Raw genomic sequence first — 23119 nt, 5'->3', positions numbered from 1 at the left:
CCTCGGTGCGATTACAGTTCAAATCTTTGATACTTTTGAAAAGTTTGAGATAAGACATTTTTTTGAACATCAACACCATCGCACCGCCCACATCTTGGCTGACAATTTCGATGATGACATTGACAATGACATTTCAAAATTGTCAAAGAACAAAACATTGGGTTCCAGTTGAGCTGATTATTTATTTTTAAATAAAATATTTAAAGAAGTACAGTACTAAAATAAATAAAACATGAGTGATACAACTTCTGAACAACCAATAGACACTATCAAGGTAGTAAATACCCTTTCTTTTACTAATTTTTGGTTATTTCACATACCTTTTGGAGGTCCTGGCTGCCTACAAGTGTTCATTATTTAATTCAAGTTAAATTACAATAACATACTTTATATGTGCCACGGATATAAACTATATTATTCTCGTTCTTTTCCAGAATGTTGAAGATGGTAAAGCGAAGCTGAGGAAATGGCTAAACATGAACTTCAGAATAGAGATGACTGATGGTAGGGTTCTAATTGGAGTGTTCTTATGCACAGATAGAGATGCCAATGTGATATTAGGTAAGAGAAATAAAATAGTCTATATTCTGTTATTTATTTTTATACACTGCCAACATCTAAGCAACCAATCAAAGATGCCAGAAATAATTTTGATATTTTCTTGTGTTTCAGGAGCTTGTTCCGAATACCTCAAAAGTAGTGATGGTGAAACAGAAGAACCAAGAGTACTTGGCCTCGTTATGGTTCCTGGGCGTCACATAGTCTCCATTCAGTTAGACGACACTACACCACCACAAATGTACTGTTATGATGAGTGATTCCTCACCACCCTCCTTGGTTTTGTTATCAAATACCCCTTTCTGTTAATAAGTCTCATTAGTTTGACATTGTACATGATATTTATACTGAATACTGATACTAATTAAGTTAGAAAGAAAACAATTTGTTTTAGTAAGATAGGCAATGATTTATTTATGTATTACACAGTGTTTAAGTTTTCAATCATTTGTCTAAGTACATCTGGTTCGAAGTAAATATTTTTGGAATTATTTGCAAAAGGATTGTATTCATCAATGACTTGACTCGATTGTACATTGAATATTTCTGATAATTCTTCTAAAAGTTTCTTAACTAATATTTTGGACCCAAACATTTTATACAAAAATTGGCTATTTAAAATATTTCTTAAACAAATATATGGTTGCACAACTACTTCATCTTTACTTAATCTATGATAAAAGTGTACAATTAAGTTTCTTACATCCTCATCTTCATCTTGCAAAAGCAATATTGCACATTTGGTTGAAGTAACTTTAATTGAATCGGGTAACTCATAAAATTCATTTGCAACTTCATTGTTAGCTGTTGCTGCTATACATCTCATATCAACATCAGAATTATCAAAGTTACTTAACTTCTGAATAATTTTCATCAAACTCAACTTATTATCATCGGAGATACTAGAAATGTTCCTTGCCAATAAGGGAATAATGTATCTTAATATGTATATTGATTCTTTTTCACATATATTTTTCAGGAGCTCCTCTGCATCTAAGTAACCAGATAAATCAGTTTGCAGTGATATTTCATACAGTATGTTCCAAGTAATACAGCTGCAAAATTTATTTTCAAAAGATAGCAAAACTTCAACCATCTTCAATAGAACTTCCTTTTCTGCATGGCTGGTTTTAATTCTCAAGAATATAAATTCAATGTACTTTTCATAATGACTTTGTTTTAAAATAACTTTCAACAGTGCTAATATTTCATCCCATGGACACACATTTATAAACTTTTTTAGTCTTGCTTCAGCCCACAGATTTACACCTGGCGAGTGTAGATTATCATTCAGCTCAAATATAGTTTTCTCAATATCTTCAAAATTAAAATTGTTTACAAAAATATCTTCGTATAGTTTTTTGCTAAGATATGAGTGGTTTCTGTTACAAAATATTGCTTTGTACTTGTTTCTCAATCTTTCAAAGTGCTCTTCATATGCCTTATTTAGTGAATAATATTTATGGCAGAGGTTGATCAAAATTAGACTGCCATGTAAATAATTTTCAGACAAACAAGTATGGTTCAGTAATACATTATGTATGTCCTCAAAAGCATGAATGTTAAATATACATTTGGCTGTCAATCTTCTGACTGTATGTAGAGGGCTGTTGAGAAGCAGAAACAAGTTTTTCAATAATTCATCATCACTAGCTTTCTTGTCCGCTATATCATAAGAAAAGCTGTATCTTTTTGCACTGTTTGCCAGTAAATTCAAAATAGGTACTAAGTTTGAGTGTGATTGCACTGTATCAGGCCCGTGGATTAATTTCAACTGTAGCATGATGAATTTCCATAGCTTTGGTGAATGTGTTCGCAGCTCATCACAAGCCACTGTTGCTGTTGTTTGCTCATCACTGCTTGACGCTTTCTTCTCACCTATTTGTTTTGGAATTAAGGCCCCATACAACTGCAGAGCTGCGTTTCTGGAAATAAGACACCATGGTAAGTTAATTTATTTTACTTAAATCCAAAAATTTTTTTTTTAAAGCTGTATATTTTACCTGATTTGCCAATGTGGACTAGTAAGGTTAGCAAAAGCAAGTTCAGCTAATTTAGCAAAATAAAACATCATGTCTGAAGCCAAACTGCTGTCTGTTACAATTCTCGTCATAAAATGAATATAGATAGCTTTTGGCAAGTCTATCTGATTCTCATCATTTTTCTTTGGAGTGTCCCTTGTGGCGTTACAGACTTCTAATAGCGTGTTTATGAAGTAATGGAATAACGGCTGAAACAAACGTAAAAATGTATGTTAGATAGATATAATAGCTGTTTACACCAAAGTATGAAAGTAATTTAGTAACATACTTTTCCCTTCTTCATATCACTTGAAACAATTCTGTGTACCATAATAGAAAGGCCTGCACCTCTTCTCGTAATAGACGCCATCTTATTTGTCTCGGATATCAAATCATTGAGTTTACATTTAAGTAACTTGTTGGGTACTTCTGAGGCTTCATTTTCTTCAGGTAAAGACGTCAAATATTGAATGGCTTTTCCTGTTTTAAATCAGAATTAAATATTTTCATGTCACTAAAAAAAATATCAATCTAGATGTTAAAATATAATTTACCAAGAGAAGCTCCTGCTGCTTCAATGGCTCCTTTGTGCCGAGAAGTCTCCAAAACGTGAGTTATTATGTTCAAACATTGCTCACACATACTGGCATCATTCTCGTTCAGTTGCACCAAAATAGATGCCAAGTCTGATGATGCCTACAATTGAGATTATGGTTTATACAAAAGCCACACGCCAAATAATCAAAATATGTACGATATATTTTTAAATATTACCTTCACATTCAACCAAAGAGAGTTCAATACAATCTGATGGTAACCAGATATTTTCGTGTGATCAGTATCATCACCAAGACTAACACCAGAGTTACCTATAATGTTTTCTACCATCTCATTCATTTTTGAAAAATCTGAACTTGTTGAGCTTTCCTCCTCCCATGCAAATTGATTGGATATACTTCCCAAAACATTCACAAATTCCAGCATATTACTATGAATCTTGATTTTATAGGAATGTATAATACAAGTTTCTATTACAACAAGCAGAATATTCATAAAAGAGTGTAATTGTTTTCCTGATTCAATGGATTTCATGATGTTTGTTTTTGCATTGTGTTCAGAAATTAACTGATTATATGCAAAATAAAAAATGTCCTCCACATTCTTGAACTCTGCTATGGAATGTTTATCTCTTATTATTAAATAAGTTATTAATTTAAACATGCTCTGGCCACAACTGATTTCATAAAAGAACTTGCTCCTCATGCTACTTAGAGCGCCATCTACTAAGTGCTGCATAATATTCGGTTTTCGTAATTCTTCAGAGAAGTGGTTTTGCAAAAGCCTTATCGCATTTTCTCTAACATCATCCGTAGGCGATGTCAGTAAGCTTACGAGCTTCAAAACAAATTCATCAGCAGATAGAAGCCAACATCCTTTTTTCTTTACATACTCAATCAAAGTTATGTTTGCCTGTCTAGTTTGACCTTTTTTCTTGTTTGGTATTTCACTAAAACAACTTATGATAGCATTGCATAGTTTCACACATGTAATATTCCTTTGGTAATTACCATTGAATTTCAGTGAGTCAACAATGAAATTCTGCATTTTTTTACAAAATTCCAACAAGTCTTCTGTATTATCTTCTTGAACCATTACATTTAAAAATACGGAATGCAATTGCGTTAAGAAATTGATAAGACTGTTAAGCATGCTCAACCTCAATACAGTGCAGTCTGAATTCACATTATCATATAAAAAGTCCAATATTAAATCATACTCTAGGTGACTTGGGACTAACTTCTTCTGGGAGACACAAACAATATCAAATGCTAACATCCTCATGTAGTAATTACAGTGCCCTATTCCAATTAGGGTAGTCTTTTCTATATGGCCAAAATTTTCAGAGGAACTCCAATCTTTTTCAAGAAGACTAAGTTTATTAGCTTGTTTCATTACACACAACTGACTGCACAGATTTTGCTCTGTAGCAATATGCTCTTTTAATTCATTGAGTAATATTTGAGGTACTGTAGGAAACTTCTTCATAGTTATAAGACACCAGAAGTTATGAAAGTTCTCAATAGCTTTGCTGCTTGACCCATTCAACATTTTAATAACTGGCTCTAGAAATATTTTACACCATTCAGTGTCAAAGTTGGTTTGTTTGAGCAATGCATAGTACATATCGGCACCAGCAGAAACTAAACCTGGCTTGTGTAGACTGTATATTAGGCCATCAACCCAAAGATAATCATGTACCAATGTGGACAGGTTTTTATTTCTGTGTTCAATAATTTCTGAAAGCATTAAATACTTTGCTTTGTTCCAGTAGAAGCCATTGACTTCCTTAAGCAAAGTATCATACAGTTCATCATCTAGTACTGATAAAAGAATCTGAAATATGCTCCTGTTCAAGTCTCTAATACCAGTTACTGGATTCTCCCAATTATGGTTGACAAAGTTGAGCAATTTTATTTGCTTTTCTCTATTGAAGATGCAGTCTTGGAAAACTGTGCCTTGAACCTTTTTATATAATTTCATAGTTTTGAAAGATATGAATGTATACTGAGAGTACTCATAACCCATTATGAGTAACAATTCATAAATAGAGTTTAGGACAGATGCAATTTGGGGAACATTGTCATAAGATTTTTGTGTAAGGAACGTTGATTGATATATTCCATACATCATTGACACCACATTACAAGTTTTAGGAGAGTTTTCAGCATTATCTTTTTTGATGATTAATTCCTGGTCAATCATTTGAAGCAATTGTGTTAGATAGATATCTTGCTTGTTTGTGCGTGGTAACACTGTGAAAAAGCATGTGGCACAAAGTAACTGATCATCAAATATTTTAAATCCTGTTTGTAAATGGATCCACAATATCTCTGACACTTTATCCCAGAAGTCTTGGGTGATATTGACATTTTGTTTGGACAATTTTAACACCTCCTGAAAATAAATTAAACATTATATTATTATCTCTCAACAGATTTTTATGTATCACACCCTTATTGTAAAACAGGAGTATTTAATCTAATGGGACAATTTTATACTAATAAGATTGTTTACCTGTACAGAAGTTATCTTTATTTCACTTGTAGAAACACTAATCTCTGCTAGAACTTTATCATATCTTTCCATTATGTATTTCAGAACTGTAAAAAAATATTTAAGGTATTACATAATTGTCAAGGAAACAAAAACATTCCAAATAAAATAATAATTACTTTACCTACTAAGATGGTGTTAAATAAAATTCTTCAAAGAAAAAGAACCAAAATAAAAGACAATAAACATAATTTACTACATAATCTATATTTACAATAACATTCAAAGGATAACAACACTATGAATCTTTAATGGGTTCATATCCCTCTTTCTGTATTTTCTCTTTATAAACGTTAAAGTCTCTCTTTCTATCAAAGTGCGAGACCCACTGCGTAGGGCAGGACTTTTCGAACATTTTCCTTAGTTCCAAACATGCTTTAGGTTTCTCTGAATTGTCTTTAACATTTTCCTTATCTAGGCATTCCCAGTAACGATCTCTGGAGTCCCAGCAAGTTTTCCGCTGCTGTCTATCGGGAAACGACATTTTTCACCGTTTTTGAACACCTATAATGTAAATTTATTTATTTTAATTCGTGCCGATACTTGAAATCAATATTTTTGTAATGTTGTAATGAATTCAAGGAAACTCACGCAAGAACACTCCAGAAATGATTACTCGAAATAATATATTTAATAATGATTATTTACCACTATTTTTATCTGATGATTATTAAATTATTTCAGTTTCGCTTTATACCAATCAGCCCACCATAACCTAAAATTCGCTTGATATTTGACACTGACAGTAAAGTCACATTGACAGATGAAACCAGAATTTACATTCCTTTTAACGCGTTAAAGTATTAATTTTAGCGCATTTAAAATATTTTATATCTACGACACCTGCCATCAGCCCATTATTACTTTAGACTGGGCAAGTCAATATTTCTATTCATGGTATATATTCCATCAGTTTCCGTAAATGAGGAGACTTCGCTGGGAAAACATCCGGTTATCTGAATCAGTCCGTGTGGAATCTTCGCCAAAAGCACTATGGTGTACACAGGACCTGAAGTAATTTCTCAAGAACTACTTTAAAAGTTATTTTTAAGCCAGGCTCTACCTGGGATTTAAAAGAAAGAAATAAAACGACTAATTTCAGCGAAATCAATTTATTTGTTCAATTAATTTTTGTATGTTATCCAATTTATTTATTGTAAAGAAATGGAAATGTGAAGTGGTGCATTTAGAGCGCAAATTTTCTATTAATTGCTTAATTAATTCGGTACAAGGCTTATCCATCTTCTCGTTATCATTAACAGCTTCCAGCAAATCATCAGATACTTTTATTCTGCACATTCTTATAAAACCTTCTAGCTGTTTAAGCGTTTCGAATGGGAAAACTCCAGGAATAATAGGGGCATCGATGCCCATCCTTGTGAAACGATCCTTAAATGATTTGAATGCTTCTACATCGAAGAATGCTTGCGTCAAAATGAAATCTGCTCCAATCGCGATCTTATCTTTAATTTCTAGTATTTTTTCTTCAGGACAACCGGGGAAGCCAGCAATACCAATACAAAAATATTGACCAGTTTTCTGCCTAATAAATTTTATCATTTCTGAAGTGCTTTTGAAGTCTGAATTGTCAGGTTCGTATCCCTCTGAAATAACAAAAGATAGGAGTTAGTTATCACCTATTAAAATATTACATAAATACTTGAGTTTTTACAGGTTCCAGAGCTCAGTTTCACTTCAGTGTGGTAGTCTGGACTACCGTACCTACTCAATAAAAATCCAATACTAACATCCGCTATCGACCTTACCTACCAGTTTTTGCGATCATTATAAATCGCCTTTCAAAGTACTTACCTACCTAGATTCTTAAAACTCTACTTAGCTTCGTGTGGTTTACAAAACCTAGATAAATAAAGGTATAAAGAACTTACCTCCTAAAACAACGAATAAATTGCATATATTTTTTTCTTGAAACAATGTTAGAACTTGTGTCAAATAATCAGATTTCATCTTATCACAGGACAAGTGCATGAGAACTTGTTTTTGTTTACTTCTCAAAAGACTGGCGGTTTTGATAGGGTCTATGTCCAAGTCTCTGCATTGGTGAGATTTTGCATGCCAAGTCACCGAATAAAATAAGGGATCCACCTTTAAGTTGTTAATATCTTCTTCGGATACATCAGGGGTAACCTCAAACGAGTAGCTGAACTTTCCTTTATTCTTGATCAGTTCTGTTACCTTGATACCTTCCATTCTAGAATCACCGAAAGAAATAATTTGTATGTAAACTACAAAATATTGAACTAATGACAACTGTGGACTAAAATGACACTTGAATTTATTTTTCTTCACTGTCTACGACTGGCCAGTTATCAGCAAGGTCCAGTTTTGATGATTAACCTCTTTGTTGTATCTGGTAGGTCACGATTGTTTAAAAATAACTTGAAAAACAAAAGAACTCAAGCACCACACAAACACTGCACAAAGAACGGAAACGAATGGAAAGTGTCTGCGCTGGGTGCGTCTACGTCGAATGCGATAAGATGTGGGGAAGTAATATAAATAATAATTCTAGTTGTCGATACGTGACATGATAACAGTTGCACCAATTAGTATAGATTTATTGATTATAAATATACTTACCTACCTAAATGAATTTGGAACAAGGCACCTCCTCACACAAGAACTGAATACAGTTACTGCCTGCCAAGATTAAATACATAGAGTTGGTGTTCAATAATATAATACAATAAGACTTAAGATTTCATTTTATTTCGAGGAATCGGTCACTTTCAAAATAACTAGTCAATTTGTTTTTGATAGAAAGGAAAGGATAATCCTGGGTAAATGAAACACAGCACTATTAATTAGGTATTGTATTATGACTGCTCTATACATTGATTAACAATCAGCCATTTATTTTATCACAACCCAAAAGGTACAATCAACAAAAAAAACTGTAAATAGGTAACGTCACTACAAAAGTTCAAATGAAGCCGTTAAGCCGTAACATGTCGTGTAATACTCATACAATAAACATATTGCTGTCACCTACATCTTCTACATTCTCCATTATATAAAATTGTCTACTTATCTAATGACCTAAGATTAATTTATTAATTGCGAATAACATGAAGTCTGCTCGATAATGTCAGAATATAATACAAGTGGCAATATTCTAATTGTGTAAAAGCCTCCAAACACCTATTCTACTATCCTCTACATTAGTAATGACTTATTGAAAACTAGTTCCAATGTAATAATAAGATAATTCTTACGTATGTAAGTTATTGTTACGGTTCGGTAAAGCTTCATAATGATCAGTGTGGCGCTGATCATAAATGGTAATTTTGATGGCGATTCGATTATTTTTATCTACTTAGTAGATAATAAATGGACAATGATACCTAACAACAATTAAATGCGTCGATAAAATGCTTCGCTACAATGCACGTGTATTTGGGACATCGAGACTATACTGTTTATAGCCACAATTATTTGGACACGTATCGTGACTTTTAAAAACTACAATACGTTTTACCTTATGATTTCATATGAAACGTTGCAGATTTTTAAAAATGTCAATTTGGGTGAAACAGTGTACTCCTGTTTTAACTACGCTAAATTATCGTGCTGTGACGTTAACTAACAAACTGTGATATGTCCTAACTTTAACCGTCACAAACACATGCCACTGATATCAATCAATCTGTAATGCAATGTGATCCTAAAATAAAACCGTCTTGTGTTTCAAAATAACAAAAAATCTTCGACTTTCGGATGGTATCGTGTGACAATACATTGTTCTGAATTGACACTGAATTCAGTCTTGTATTCGAAGTTAATTAGAGGTAGTTTATTTACAAGGAATATTGTTATCTAATACAAGATCGACATTTGGAAAATTATACAGTCAAATAAATTAAAAATATCAATAATTTCCTAAGTTAAGAGCAGGTTATAAGGTCTTCAACACTTGATTAGTTGTGACACCTTTATTTACGTTTTTCTACCGTAAAATGGTGTCCCAATCCATTGCTCATAGTTTGCTATACTGAACCATTATTGTGGCGCCATAAATATACCTACCTAGAATTGGCTATAAGATAAATCGTCTAGCAATAAAGATAGGAAACCTACATCATATCAGTGTATTAGGTACCTATATCATCAGTTTTTTTCTAAAATTAGAAACAAAACTGTTGACAGTTTGTTTAAGTTTTCTACGACATACACAACTAGGTAATAACTACTAAGATTAAGAAGTCATGAAGTCAGAAAATTACCCGCTAATTTCGGACATTGTCCTTTCTCCATAGTATAGATTGTATCATTAGTTAGGACAAAAGGTGGATACCTCAGGTGATTTTTAGTGTTATAATGTAATCCTGGCTATGTGTCTCCTTGTTTTGCAAGGATTGCGTCTAATGAGCCCCTTAGCAGAAGTAGGTACGTCAGCCTGCCCACACAAATTCGTATCTAATAATTTGCTTTCGTAATAACCGCAAGTCAGATATGCACAATGTGGACACGGCTTACGTTTATTTAGGGTCGGCGCCCATTGCGGCACAGGATAGCGATGGATACTTCGACATTCGTCTTCATCAATTGGAAAACCGAATTGTCTATCTTACCTACACACGGCAACAAACGGGCTAAATAGGACCAACCGCCAAATAGGCAGTGGCCTGCATCAGTCCACCTGGGGCAGTATATCACTTTGTCATTAGAGGTTTGGGTGGGCGAATAATGCCACAGTTTCCCGAAGACTGCCTTTTTATCTGCATCCCCCGGGATGCAGATTTTCATTATGTTAATTTATATGTTTTTGTTCGTCACTTACAAATACCGTGCCGTCAATGGGTGCCGGCTTCCAGAATATGTTTAAATTCGAATGCATTAAATACACCTAGGAGATACAAAAGTAAATTCATTTGAAAAATAGAGTGCAGGTTGATACCTACATGCATTTTTAATTTTATTGTCCAAGCAATCATAACGAGAAGTCAAGAAGAGTATCATAATTCATAAGAGATTTTCAAAGTTGCTTAGAAAATTAAAACGCATCCACGTAACAACTTAACCTATGGATATTGTCGCGTTATTTATCACTAAATTAATTTAATATTTATTGGAATTGTATCCAATTTATTGGCTAACATAGTGCATGTATACTAACAATAATAAATGTTTGTGTGTACTACAACGATCGCGTTATATTACACTAAATAATGGTAGTGTTGTCAAGCGTATCGGATATCAGTTGTATTGTGTCGTCGATGAGGACAAACCCAGGGTTTTGTCCGTATAAGTATTTGCTGGTTTCAACGGTACGGCCGATTACCTATTTATAGCTATTGGAAAATCCTTTGACCAATTAAAGAAAAAGAAATACCAAAGTTTTATTTCCTGTTTCGATGGCTATGTTACCTAACCGATATTTTGTCATTTTTCAGTACCTACGAATTACCAAAAGTCTTTCAAGTTATATTTTCTCAAATCGACGACACAATACGACCATCGTTATAATATTAACAACGTTTACAATTTCCTAAGGTCTACAACTAAATGGACTCCATTTGTTCGGTGAGCTCCAAGATGGGGCTCTCGCTGAGAGGTAGCATGGCTGTCGGCGGCAAGCTGTGGCCTTGCCAGTTGGACTGGAAATAAACATTACCAATTATAAATTAAGAGTTTAAACAAATAATAGGAAATTACATATTATACCGACTTTCCAACCAAAATTAATCGTGCACAAACGTTCTGAAAAGGAAATACTTTTCATATTCAAGTTTTTGTACGATGAATTTTCGCAATTAATATGAGCAAAACTTCCTAGAGCGAGTGAACCACATTAGGTAATCGGTGTGCGTCACATTGCCGCATACCGATGGAATCTCGCCTTTTTAGAAGAAGAGTCAGTTTTAGAAGAAATCCGTTGGAGGACTTGAAAAAATAGGTTTCATACCTCTCAACTACTCACCTTTTAGATCTGGGTTATAGTAATACCACCTTTCGTTTTGGATGCTTCCGTCATTATGAATGTATCGATGCTAACCAGCGATCTTTCAATGGCGTAACTACCTTTAATTCGCTCGTCGAGTTGGGACTTGGGCCCTTTTTATACGAGAATGTAATTGTATTTAAAGCGAGCGATAAAGATACGGTAGGTTTTGACCCACTAGCTTTTTGGTACGACACAAAAAGTAAATGTATTTCAAACAAGCGGAAATAAATAAAATGCATCTAATGCAAACGTGCACAGCAAATGTGTCGACTACTAAAAAGCTACTAGCCAAAAATAATCAGGTGTCAAAATAAAACTATTATTATAAATTTACAGTAACTTGTATTTAAATAAAACTTGCCTCTAAGTAAAGCTATCACATCTTACATAAATTATTTCATAATTAGCAAATAATAACAAAAACTATACAGACTTTCACAAAGAAAAAGTACAGACTCATACGTTTTACTTACAATATCTATAATAAATAGATACTTACATCTAATAAAAAGTAATGTACCATGGAGAAAATAACGAACATAATGTAGGAACATTCTCACGTGATGTAGCACAAGTGGGCAAAATGCAAAACATCAGCTTCTAAATTAATACAATACTTGGCAAGTAAAAACGTAAAAATGGAATAGCTAGGCATAGTACATACTTATACAATACACTATAGTGATGATATATTTGCTTTACTCGTAAGTAATGAACAACAGGAATGAATACTTTGTAACAAGGTCTTGTATATTTTTAATAAGTACCTTAATCGGACATTAAGTGCATCTATTATATCGATACAATGCTTATTATGCTAAGAATACATGACTATTTTATTGGTGTTTATCATATTTTTAATAAAAAGGTACTATCGGCAGTTTGGATTATATGTATTGCAGTGAACCACAGATCTACTGTGTAATATATAATTTTAAAGCACTAGTTATTGTCATGCACTCTAAATATACGCAATATATCTGTGAAATTACAAATTTCTACTGACTTACATTCTCACAGTACGATGCTTTACAAAATATAAATCATAATGAGACCATTCTTTCATGTAACGTAAACACAGACATGGAAACCGAAGGTTTCATACCCAGAGATCAGAGTCGACGTCGTGTTTACGCTATGCACACTACAAAATCTACAGCACTACTCTTTACGTGGAGTACTACTAATTGATCTGTTGGAATACCTGGAAGCAGGGCTGCGGCTGGAACAGCGAGGCGTTCCACTGCGCCGGCCACAGCGCCGCGTCCGCGGCCGCCGCCGCCTCGCCCTCCCCCTCGCGCGCCTCGCGCCGCCCCGCCAGCTCCGAGATCTGGCACGCGCTCTGCAGGCTCGACGGCAAGTTCGACCAATTCTCGTTACCCAACCTTTCCTTATTCATGATGCTGATCTCCATCGATCCTTGATATGCGAACTTCGGCTCCTCTTGGCTTTCATCGGACTTGTGTTTCGGTGTTCTGTTCGGCCCTTCCACTAAAGCTTGGAAGGCGAGCAGATCTCGATTCTCCGTTTCCGTTAATGGCAAGGGCGGTAGGATTTGTTGTTGCTGTGCTATCTTGTAACTTTGCTGCCGTAGCATTTGTCGCCTGCTGAGGCCCACTTGCAGAGTATGAATGCCCATCTCGTGAGAGGGGATGTTAGGTGGAGTCATTTGCTTCTGTAATAGCTGTCGCTTTTGTTGGAACAGTCTGTGTTGCATAAGCTGCTGCTGCAAAGGAGGTTTGACTTGTGAGGCAGCGTGTTGCAACTCTACTTGGTCCTGTAATTGTGCTACCATTTTGGGGCTGGCTGGCATAGGTGGCGATGTGCTAGAGTAGTTAAAGGTTTCGGGAAGGCTGATACGCTTAGGAGTCGGTGCTTTTGTCTCTAAGTAGTGTGGACTGAAACTTGCCGCGAACTGATTATGTTGTATTTGTCTCTGTGTCATCTCTTCTGCCGGTATCGTTGACTGGTACTGAGTTTTCAACTTTTGGGCCTCTTTTTGCACAAGGTGTAGTTCTAAAACCCCTTTAGCCTTACAGTTTTCATTCAACCGCTGGCTATTAAAAGCAAGACTATTCTTTTGCGATTCATTGGACTGCGCAGCTTGTTGTGCTACAAGGCCGTCACTTGCCCGACGACCTTCCCGAAAGTCAACCGGACTCCGCGTGATTGCTCGAGGACAATTCTTATTATTGACTGATTGATAGTTCAATGGATTGTGTCTCGCAATGAATCCCACGCCCGGAGTTTTATTGTTGTAAGACGATATGTAAACGCATGGGTGCATCGGGCTAGTGTTCACGAGGGAATTATTGTCGTAGGCCAATTTTTCTTCATTAGACGTACAGCTTGGCAGGCTACTGGCTAACTCACTGGAACAGTCGGACAATTGGTAATCCAAGCTCTCAAACGTTGAAAAATTACTTTGTGACGAATCGCAACTCAGGTTTTGACTTAGACTTTTGTTGTTAAAAAATGTGACTACTCCGCTGCTAGAGCTTGAGCTTGCGTACGAACTCAGTCTGTTTTGAACTCCGCTTGATGCGTTCGCGACGTCCTCCATATCTGTCTCGCAGCCTTCGTCGGTTGACGAAGAATACTGTTGTTGAAATTTTGTCGTCTCTGTCGTATTGCCGCTACCTTGAAGATTTTGGGAATAAGTTTGTCCCGTTGTATATCGATTAAGAGAAAATTTGCTGTCTGGTCTGTATAGTCCGGTCGGAAATAAATCACCGGTGCCTGCAGTAGACATAGAAAAATTGCCATCAGCTGTGCTCGATATCGGAGGCAGAACGGAATTTTGTAAATATGCATAGGCAGGAAGATGATGATTCATGTAATCTTTAAACGGAGGAGTACTAGTTTGAAGACGATTGAGATCTTGTTGTTGCGCTTGTGACACAAGCCTTGTGGATTCCAGAGGCTTTGGTTGTTCTAACACACTGCTGAGTTTGGATTCACCAAGCTGTGAAGGGATGGGGCTTGTGCTTAGGTTCACAGTTCCCTTTAGAGGTAGAGGTGACTGTTGTAAGGTATTCATAAGTTTAGCTGCTTCGGAACACATAGTGAATGTAGTTGAATTAGGTAACTTCATAGTATCAACATTGAAATTAGTGGCTGAAGCCGAATTTTGTAGAAAACTCGCTATGGCGTTATGATCAGTCGCTGAAGAACTTCTTCCACCATCAATAGCACACTTTGAATCAAAACTAGACGAAGTAAGCAGTCTAGTACCGTCGATAGTACCTTTGCTAGTTTCAGGCCCCACAGTTGTCGACTGCTGCAACAGCCGTCGGCAGTCTTCGCTTGATTGTTTTAGTATGTTTTGTTGTTGTTCGTAGGTTGAGGTGAGGAGCCTATGTGTGGGTATAGTAGGCTCGTTAACTTTAGCACCTAGCCTTTGGTTTGATTGAGTCACATCAATATTTCTCATGGACAGTAGCCTAGTTGATTCTGATTCATGACTTCTGGAGATAGCATCAAGGTTACTGACGAGAAAGCTCCGGTGCGTATCCGAGGGGTCGGAGTTTCGCTGGAGCAGTCTTTGTTCAGTCATGTTGACGGCCGCGAGGGACAATAGTCGCTGCGTTTCGGCAGACGATGAGTCCGCCGGTGCAGCGGATATTGTCGGTGTGGCTCTATTGTAATCCCTTGACTGAGAATCCCCAGCATGAAGTAATCTGCAATCAAGAAACATTAAAATGTAGATTGTCTATCTCGCTTTTTCCTCGTTCAGTTAACTAAAGCATAATTCATTTTGGAATGGTTCTTAACCTCGTTAATAGTCTTTGTAATCAAAATATATCCTACCTAGTATGATGTTCTCGTCTGGCATCATGAGCTTCTTTGGCTAATGCTTGGTCCGCCACTGAGGATGGTCGGCGTGATGGCCTAGTACGAGCTTCCACGGTTGACACACTGGCCCCGCTCGCAGCTCGGGCTCTTAGCCTCTCTAGTAGAAGCAGATATATGGCCGCATGGTGGTCATAGCTATTCGACCTGAGGCTCTGAAAATTGAAAGACAAGAAATATAATACACAACTTCCTATTCAAAAATAATTATTTTGAATACAAACAGTCCGGTGTTTTTTCTCTAAAATGACCTCATCTCATAGTGAAGTGACGGGCCGAAGCGACGGGTTAAACCCAACATAAACACGTGACTTGATGAAACCGTTAAAAACTAACTATCATGTTTCTTACGAAAGGTCATTTCACACTATACTTGTTGTAAGTTTTTTTGTGAATTGTTATATACAGACAATGGTATATTCAACGGTAAAAGTAGCTTTAAAAAGTGGTCCAGGTTATACATCTAGGTATGGCCTTTTCTCTTGTTATATGATTCAACTTTTGTTCAAGATGTTGTTGGCTAAAAAAAAATGTATTTACATACCTCTTTGGTTTTAATGGGGTCTATTCCTAGGCTCTGCATGAGCCTCAGCACTTGGTCATTGGGCTCATTATGCGCGGGTGCATGCGCGGGGCTCCGGGCTGGGTCTGCCGATACCACAGGCACTGCGTAGGGCTCCGCTGCCATCCACCTGTGCTTCTTGATCTGCTCTATCGTGTACCTCTTCATCGGCTCCAAAACAAGCATCTTGCGAATCAAAGACTCGCAATCTGAAAAGAGGATTGGAATGTGTTCAATACTTTTTAAGTATTTGAAAATTGATCTTCTTGATTTGTCTTATTAGGTACAAGTGTGAAACCTAGACACTCAATTATCCTATTTAAGATATCGATAGTCATCTTAATCAAATCATCCTGCAAAAATGGTTAATGATGCAATAATGAAGTAATAACTCTTCTTTACGGCATTTTTTGTAAACTTAGTACGTATTGACGTTGGTAGATTATTCATAATCATAACCTTTGACGTTAGCTATGTCTGGGCATTGTTTTATATTGCGTAGGTACGTCCATTAGTGCAATGTGTTTCTCATAAAGCAATTGACGTGCGGTACAACTATACACACATTTTGTAGATATACTCGTAGACCAGTGACGTAGCACATAATCAGTTCAGTTCGCGTTAAGAGGTAACAAAACGTTTAGAGTGTTTGGCTCTTTGTCAATTACGTGCTGCAGAGTTCAAGTTTTTATCAGCAACGGTCATTAACCTGAATAACACCAATCAGAACACGGTGAGACGTAATGCGACGCAAGATAATAAGCTACGATTAAGATATCTTATAGGGATTTAGTAAACAGGTTTCTTTTTGTTTGATTTTCGGCTATAAACATAATTACTTCACAAGTCATTACGTATTTAAGTGTTTTGTGTTTGCTTAGATTTGTAACCGATGTGCCTTTTAACTTTTGCAATAAGTACACAGCACAAGGAAAAATTAATTGGTTTTCTATTGAAGTCACTGGTGTACAAACTTTTCAGACCTCATTACCAATAATCGACTTTCTTGTACCCGACTGAATTACGCTCACTTAGAACTTTCATTAGTTAGCTTACAGACGTCAGATCAAAGTCCTAAAGTTAATCCTCAGTGACGTCACAGCTGAAGTAGGTGAGCACGGCAAGGTGGTCGCAAAACGCCGAAAGGTCACAGGCCGGGTGACTTGGTAACGTGTATGACGTCATAGTCCCCCGTAGCCGAGCAAATTCGGTCGTTGCGCCAAATGACGGTCACATCCGTTGCAAAATGTACGGAGCGAACGAAACTCTAACACCTCTTTAGTAGTCTTTAGTATGTAACCTCTTTGGGAAGGTACCGAGGTAATTTTCAGTGTAATAGAAGACGAGATAACAATATTATGTGTTATATCCTTTTACTAGCTAGTCTTCATAAATAGCTGTCAGCCAGCTCTTTTGTAAATATGTATATGTTTTCGCTTTCACCTTGTGACATTGGAGCCTAAAGTACAATGGACGAACTTAGGATAAAAATAAACCTCTAGACTTTGACCTCTGAGTTTTTTAGAGAAACGTTCTTTAAATGCTGTGTCAATGTGTTATTGGGTATATAGGTCCATTCTAAAGTCTATAAAATAATGGTATCTTCTACGTAAAATTATGGAAAGGATCCTTTACGATTTGCATATTGTATAACGTAGATTGCACAAATGAAGGCATCGACATAAGAAACTCCTACGTGTTGGGGAACATCGTTATCCATGACCTTTCCTTTGTGAAAATTTCATTGAAAGGCCCCATATATGGTGATTTAGCTTTTATATAAAATCTACGTAACTCCATCGCTAATTCAGTTACAAAGGCTACGTTTGCGTCACACGGAGTAATGACATCAACTCTGGTATCAAAGTACATAAGCCGGATCACAGTGAGCCGATGACTGCGCCCACAGTACAATAATAATTATATTAAGGCCTAGAGTGGGTGTCCACGATTCCACGTTTTTTGTGAGAGCCTACAAGATGAAAAGACTTGACAGGCAATCATTAAAAAGCTCAGTCCAAAGTTTAAGTGTTACACTTCAATCGTCGCGCTTGCTGGGGTTTCCCCGGTAATTATTATGCGGTAATACCTGCCTATTAATTTTGAATAATATGGATTATCCGCTTTTGTGGCTATTCGAGACATATCCGGCATGGTTCTGCCTTATATAATGGGTAGATATGTTTAGTCGATATATATTTGTCAATATAAAAATACCCATGGGGGAAAATAAATTTAAAAAATCGGTAGGAGTTTTCGCCTAAATCCTAATAGACCAAAGAGAAAATTGTATCTTGAACTCCCTCAACTGACAGGCCTACAGAAAGACGTGAACCTTATACAATTCTTATGATAAAGCTGGATGTTTGCCCGGCTAAAGCTGAATAAAAAAACTGAATGAAAAATATATTATGATACAAATATATCTAGATTATAGGCAAGATAATCTATTTAGAAAATTGTTGTCCTTTCCAAAACATTGGGGTCATGCGTCACTCCATCGAAAATACGTATAATTGCTTTCATGTGGCGAGGGAGAATGACGCCCGTTGAGAAATAAATAAATCCAATACCGAAAATAATCTTATGTAAATATTTCATTCGCAGTACTCCCTCTTTACTTAGCACTAACAAAACATAGTTTCAATTGGAGTGACGAATACGATTATAAATATTCGTTTAACCGCAGTTGCGGCTGAAAATAGCCAACGCGCGTCCAAAATCGCGCTAACAAAACACACCACGCTGAGAGTAATTCTGAAGATACTATTTTATTTACCTTCCTTCAGTGCTTTCTAAAATAAAGTCGATGATTGGTCGACTTTTTGCCAGGCGAATCTATTAATAATCGCTCGGACGCAAATATCGCGTGCTTGGCTTGACCATTGACGCAATCGGGTGAAAAATGTGCGGGTGTTATTTAATGAAACGGTGGAAAGTCGGTGGGCGGCCGGCAGCGGGCATCATGGTGTGCCATGAACTTGTGCCGCTCCGTCACTCGCGCCCGCCTCGCTGGCATTGGCCCGCCGCTAATACCGCCAATTATTCTACAAGCCATAAAGTACATGTAAACATAGCCATAAGTCACTTGACGTACATCCAACAATGTTCAATACAATAAAAATCTCGATGAGCTCCAGCACTCAGACAACTCTGCGCCAAAATATTACATGTAGCTCATTGTTTGCTTTTCAATTAGCACCATGCCTGTAAGTGACGACTTACGTGTGACGCTTCTGTACAACGAAATGAATGTTCAAACCGAAAGCAAATATTTCGTTTTACCTAACTCAACAAACATCTCCAGTCTTGTCTATGTAAATTAATTATAAGTTTATTAAGTGGATAAACAAGTCGTTAATTTACTTTAGATTCCCACTAACACAGATTCATCTTTTTACAGATCTCCAAGAGAAAACGTAGTCTGAACGTTCTCCACGAATGCAACGTGCAGCTCAATAATCATTATTGTTGATTCAAACTGTCCGGAACGAAGTGGTTACTGCGTTTTTAAATTAACTGCATAGCATGATGCATTTAATTTACGATAGGTTTTTATTTGTATTTTTAAGTGCACATAAATTGGTTTCTTATTGTTTGAGAAAATACCTAATAGTTTTGAAACGAATCTCATTTGCATGAAAAGCCAATATTTTGACGTTGTACAATGCTGACGCACGACAGAGGAGAGCAGAACAAGCGATCGCCTCTGAAAGAAAATACATTTTTCATAATGTCCTCCATTACTTATGACGACGAGAAGACAGGCCTGCGGATAATGTATTATGGACTTAAACCGGCATTGTGCACGTTCGTCTTTTTAGGGATTTTAATAATTTTTCTAGAATCAATATTTTCACCGAATGTTACAATACCGTTATGTGTGGGAGTAGAGGTTTCGTAAACAAGCCTTGAAAGGTTTGTTTTTAACTTTATCTGTTTATAATTTCTGAATACAAACTCTTTTGAAATCCAAACTAGGTAATTTAGGAGTGTGCCGACTTTCAAATGAATGACAAAAGCTATGATAATGTTTTTGTATTTCCGCTGAAGTCACTGTACCTACCTACACATAATAATGTACAAAAGAAAAACGAAGAAGTGAAATACGTGCAAACAATAATTAACTGAAACTAAATAGCGAATAATTACAATCAAAATAGCTGGTTGTTTGTATGATACCTAACCAGTTGTTACATGCACATTGATTAGATGTTTCATAATCTCTATCCGCAATCTTAATGTGCACAATACAATGCACACTAGGTTAATACGAAACATTAGAAACATGCAAGCGGGACCGTCTAAAGCAATTAATTTTGCAACGGAAAGGAAATCGTCAACGTACATGAACATGTAGGGAAAAAGTAAATTATACGCACCTCAAATATACTCTGTTTGAGGCGTTAATACCGACACGCAATGCTTTACTATTATAAAAAGTGAGACATTACTGCTTACTGCTAGTCGCGTGAGAAACGCTACCGATTGCGCCTGTCATATCCGGAATGTGGTATTAAATGTCTTTTATTACTTTATCGTAATACAGACCGCTTTTAATAACGTATTTAGGTGGGCTGACTGACGTACACTGTGCACGGCATTCAAGTTATTAAAATATTTATTTGATTGAAGTACCACCTAGTTATGATATTGACCGCATAAGCATGCATGATTGGAACTGAATGGACTGAGCGTCAATAGAATCAACACAAAAGAAGGCGTATATGTAATTAGTAAAAAAACTAAAGACATGCCCTCTGACCCCCGATGATGTTCTCCGAAATTCACATCAGGCAACATAAGGAAAACTGCGTAAGCAGCATTCCAAAATGCAAAACAGCAATCTTTGGGCCGTAACAATACGCTGACAAAAACAATTGAACCTAGACAATAACATTGTTGTTGAAAAACCTTTTAATAATAATATAACTGATTGACTAACAATCGACGATCGATGGCAAGTTGGGAACAAATTGAAACATCTCAACGTGTTCTTAAGAAAAACTCACGTGCAACAAACATCTGCCCAGTCCACGATATGTTTGGGTAATAAGATGCCTATGACAATATAAACATGTTTTTCATGGAAAAGTTGATGAATTTACTATTCTAATGCTCTCTACTTTTAATACATTCTTTTTCTCAACACTGATTCGATAAAAATGTTGTGTCAAGTTTTCAACCCCTAAATTCGATTTAGATTAAACAAAAAATTTACAGGGTTTCCTTTTCTTCGCTCCTCCCGTAATTTGTTTTACGTCTGCAGATCTATTTAGTTACAAAAAACTTTCTGTAGATACAAACAGAATTTACGAGTCTTCTTACACTTGCCTTGCGATACTAATCCACAGTCGCCCAATCCAACAAGTTTACAATTGAGTTTTAAGAAACTTGTTTTGCTTCCTAGTTTCCTACTTAATTCAGGAAGGGTTTTCTCGAATTATCAAAACTCGTAAACTTCCGAAGACAAGACGAAATTTTCCACGACACGAACTTCCTATTAAGAATCTGAATAATTCATAAAATAGCCTCGCTCGTTACCCAAATATAAAACACTCTTGTTTTTCGAATTAAAAGTTTAAAACAGAAGAGTAAGGTCATTAAAATATGTAAGAGCGTAATCATTTTCTATGTCAAAAGTAAGGCATAAAAAGCGACGATCAAAGCTAGAGATTACATCCCCCGAGCGACCTCAATCTTCCCATGGAAAAGGAAATAATCCGTTCGTTAGCGCTATAGCGCGGGGAAGGATGGGCAGCATTTTTTTAATTTGTTGAAATGGGCACGTTCGCTCCCTCTGGCGAAGTTACAAGCACTGCTCATGACGAGGACGCAGACAAGGTGCTCCGTGGGCGAGGGGCATAAAACGCCCGTAATAGGGCCACAGCCGACTGACTACAACGGTCTAGAGGGCGTTTTCAACCGCACTCGTCCTCTGTAAGCACTCGACGAACTGGACTGATGAATTTACGACCTACTAAAAAAGTTCGGAGACCAATTTAAAAACTTTGAATGGTTAACGAGACTAAAGATAAAGTGACTTGCTTTTAATGTGATAAATTATATCGATACTTTTTATCACTGCTAGACATATTGGCCTAATGAATGCCCTTCACAGTTTCTTAGTTTTTCTATTAACAATTGGTATCCGCGTCACGTAACATCCTTTTCCACTAGCAACATTAACGGAACAAGACGGAATCCTTGAAAGTCTTAGAAATGTTCCCTGAATAAAATAAAATAAAGTTGCTATTTTCTAGTGAAACATCGGAAACTATTATTTATTTATAGTGTGGAACGAAATGAACAGAGTTATTCTAAATTGTGAGAGTACTTTGCGTCATAATAAAAGAAAAATATTCTATCGCTTGAGTCATAAGCTTTTTATTTATTTAGGACTTAGATTGCCAAGTGCTGACCTTATTTGGTACCAGACAGATAGATAGGCAGACGATACCATATTATACAATATTGTGACAGATTTATTTCTTATTGAGAGAAACTGTGTACCCCAAATATAGCAAGTCATGAAGATGTTGTCTTAAAGCCTTACTTATTAGTTTGACCTACAACCGAGCAATAAACCCAAATTATATAGAACATCAACCTTGAATCTACTATTATATTTTGTAACTTAAGATTACTAATAGCTGGAAGATCGTAAAAGCAAAATTTAAACAACAAAGGATTTCAGTGGACTTTTCAAGAATTTTAATAACTTCTCATTTGCTCCTTGTTTATACAGAGTCATTAACATTTGTTGCGTCAAACCTTCGGCGGGAAACGTATCGACGTTGAGCTAACGTCAGCAGCCACTATTTCTGGATCGCCGGCCGTCATCAGCATCAAGGTGCTCAGTGAATTAACTAAAAAGGACATGCATAATGTGAAAGACGTTGCCCTTTTTAAGTACGTTATTAGGGGTGACTTTGATTCGTCATCTAGACAACATCTGAGGTTATAAAATAACATTTATTTGATAGCTAGAGCTTCGCTGTCCCGTGCACGTCAACTATGAAAACAATTTCAATTAAATTAAAAACG

General features: G+C 36.3%; 4 protein-coding genes across 5 annotated transcripts in view; 1 reads left to right on the top strand and 3 right to left on the bottom strand.

Moving 5' to 3' along the window:
- Positions 1 to 113: 113 nt before the first annotated feature.
- On the top strand, positions 114 to 1212 carry LOC110376485 (N-alpha-acetyltransferase 38-B, NatC auxiliary subunit). The gene is made up of 3 exons (XM_021334978.3): positions 114 to 274; positions 435 to 561; positions 673 to 1212. The coding sequence occupies exons 1-3, from the start codon at positions 233 to 235 to the stop codon at positions 816 to 818; spliced, it is 315 nt and encodes a 104-aa protein (XP_021190653.2). The 5' UTR covers positions 114 to 232; the 3' UTR covers positions 819 to 1212.
- LOC110376484 (uncharacterized) lies at positions 943 to 6474 on the bottom strand. 2 transcript variants are annotated; one of them, XM_021334977.3, is made up of 7 exons: positions 6342 to 6474; positions 5655 to 5740; positions 3354 to 5534; positions 3134 to 3275; positions 2869 to 3059; positions 2562 to 2788; positions 943 to 2483 (listed from the first exon to the last, which is right to left on the bottom strand). In XM_021334977.3, the coding sequence occupies exons 2-7, from the start codon at positions 5724 to 5726 to the stop codon at positions 980 to 982; spliced, it is 4317 nt and encodes a 1438-aa protein (XP_021190652.3). In that variant the 5' UTR covers positions 5727 to 5740; positions 6342 to 6474; the 3' UTR covers positions 943 to 979. The 2 variants fall into 2 exon arrangements, with proteins under 2 accessions (XP_021190652.3, XP_063894613.1); XM_064038543.1 differs by lacking the exon at positions 6342 to 6474 and adding an exon at positions 5818 to 5840.
- On the bottom strand, positions 5873 to 8189 carry LOC110376495 (5,10-methylenetetrahydrofolate reductase). The gene is made up of 3 exons (XM_021334990.3): positions 7583 to 8189; positions 6285 to 7297; positions 5873 to 6197 (listed from the first exon to the last, which is right to left on the bottom strand). Exons 1-2 carry the CDS (start codon positions 7902 to 7904, stop codon positions 6801 to 6803), a joined length of 819 nt encoding a protein of 272 aa, XP_021190665.3. The 5' UTR covers positions 7905 to 8189; the 3' UTR covers positions 5873 to 6197; positions 6285 to 6800.
- Positions 8190 to 9228: 1039 nt separating this feature from the next.
- LOC110376479 (serine/threonine-protein kinase SIK2) overlaps positions 9229 to 23119 on the bottom strand; it is a 38964-nt gene continuing 25073 nt past the window's right edge. Inside the window, exons 7-10 of the mRNA XM_049844407.2 lie at positions 16055 to 16281; positions 15469 to 15665; positions 12863 to 15338; positions 9229 to 11311 (exon numbers count right to left, since the gene is read on the bottom strand). Coding sequence (XP_049700364.2) covers positions 11216 to 11311; positions 12863 to 15338; positions 15469 to 15665; positions 16055 to 16281 — 2996 coding nt within the window. The 3' untranslated portion in view covers positions 9229 to 11215. The remainder of the gene's footprint in view (positions 11312 to 12862; positions 15339 to 15468; positions 15666 to 16054; positions 16282 to 23119) is intronic.

The sequence above is a fragment of the Helicoverpa armigera genome, chromosome 16 (genome assembly GCF_030705265.1).
Source record: "Helicoverpa armigera isolate CAAS_96S chromosome 16, ASM3070526v1, whole genome shotgun sequence".
NCBI classification, from domain to species: domain Eukaryota; kingdom Metazoa; phylum Arthropoda; class Insecta; order Lepidoptera; family Noctuidae; genus Helicoverpa; species Helicoverpa armigera.
Note: the sequence above shows the minus strand (reverse complement) of the source record. Positions and strands in the feature narration are given on the sequence as shown.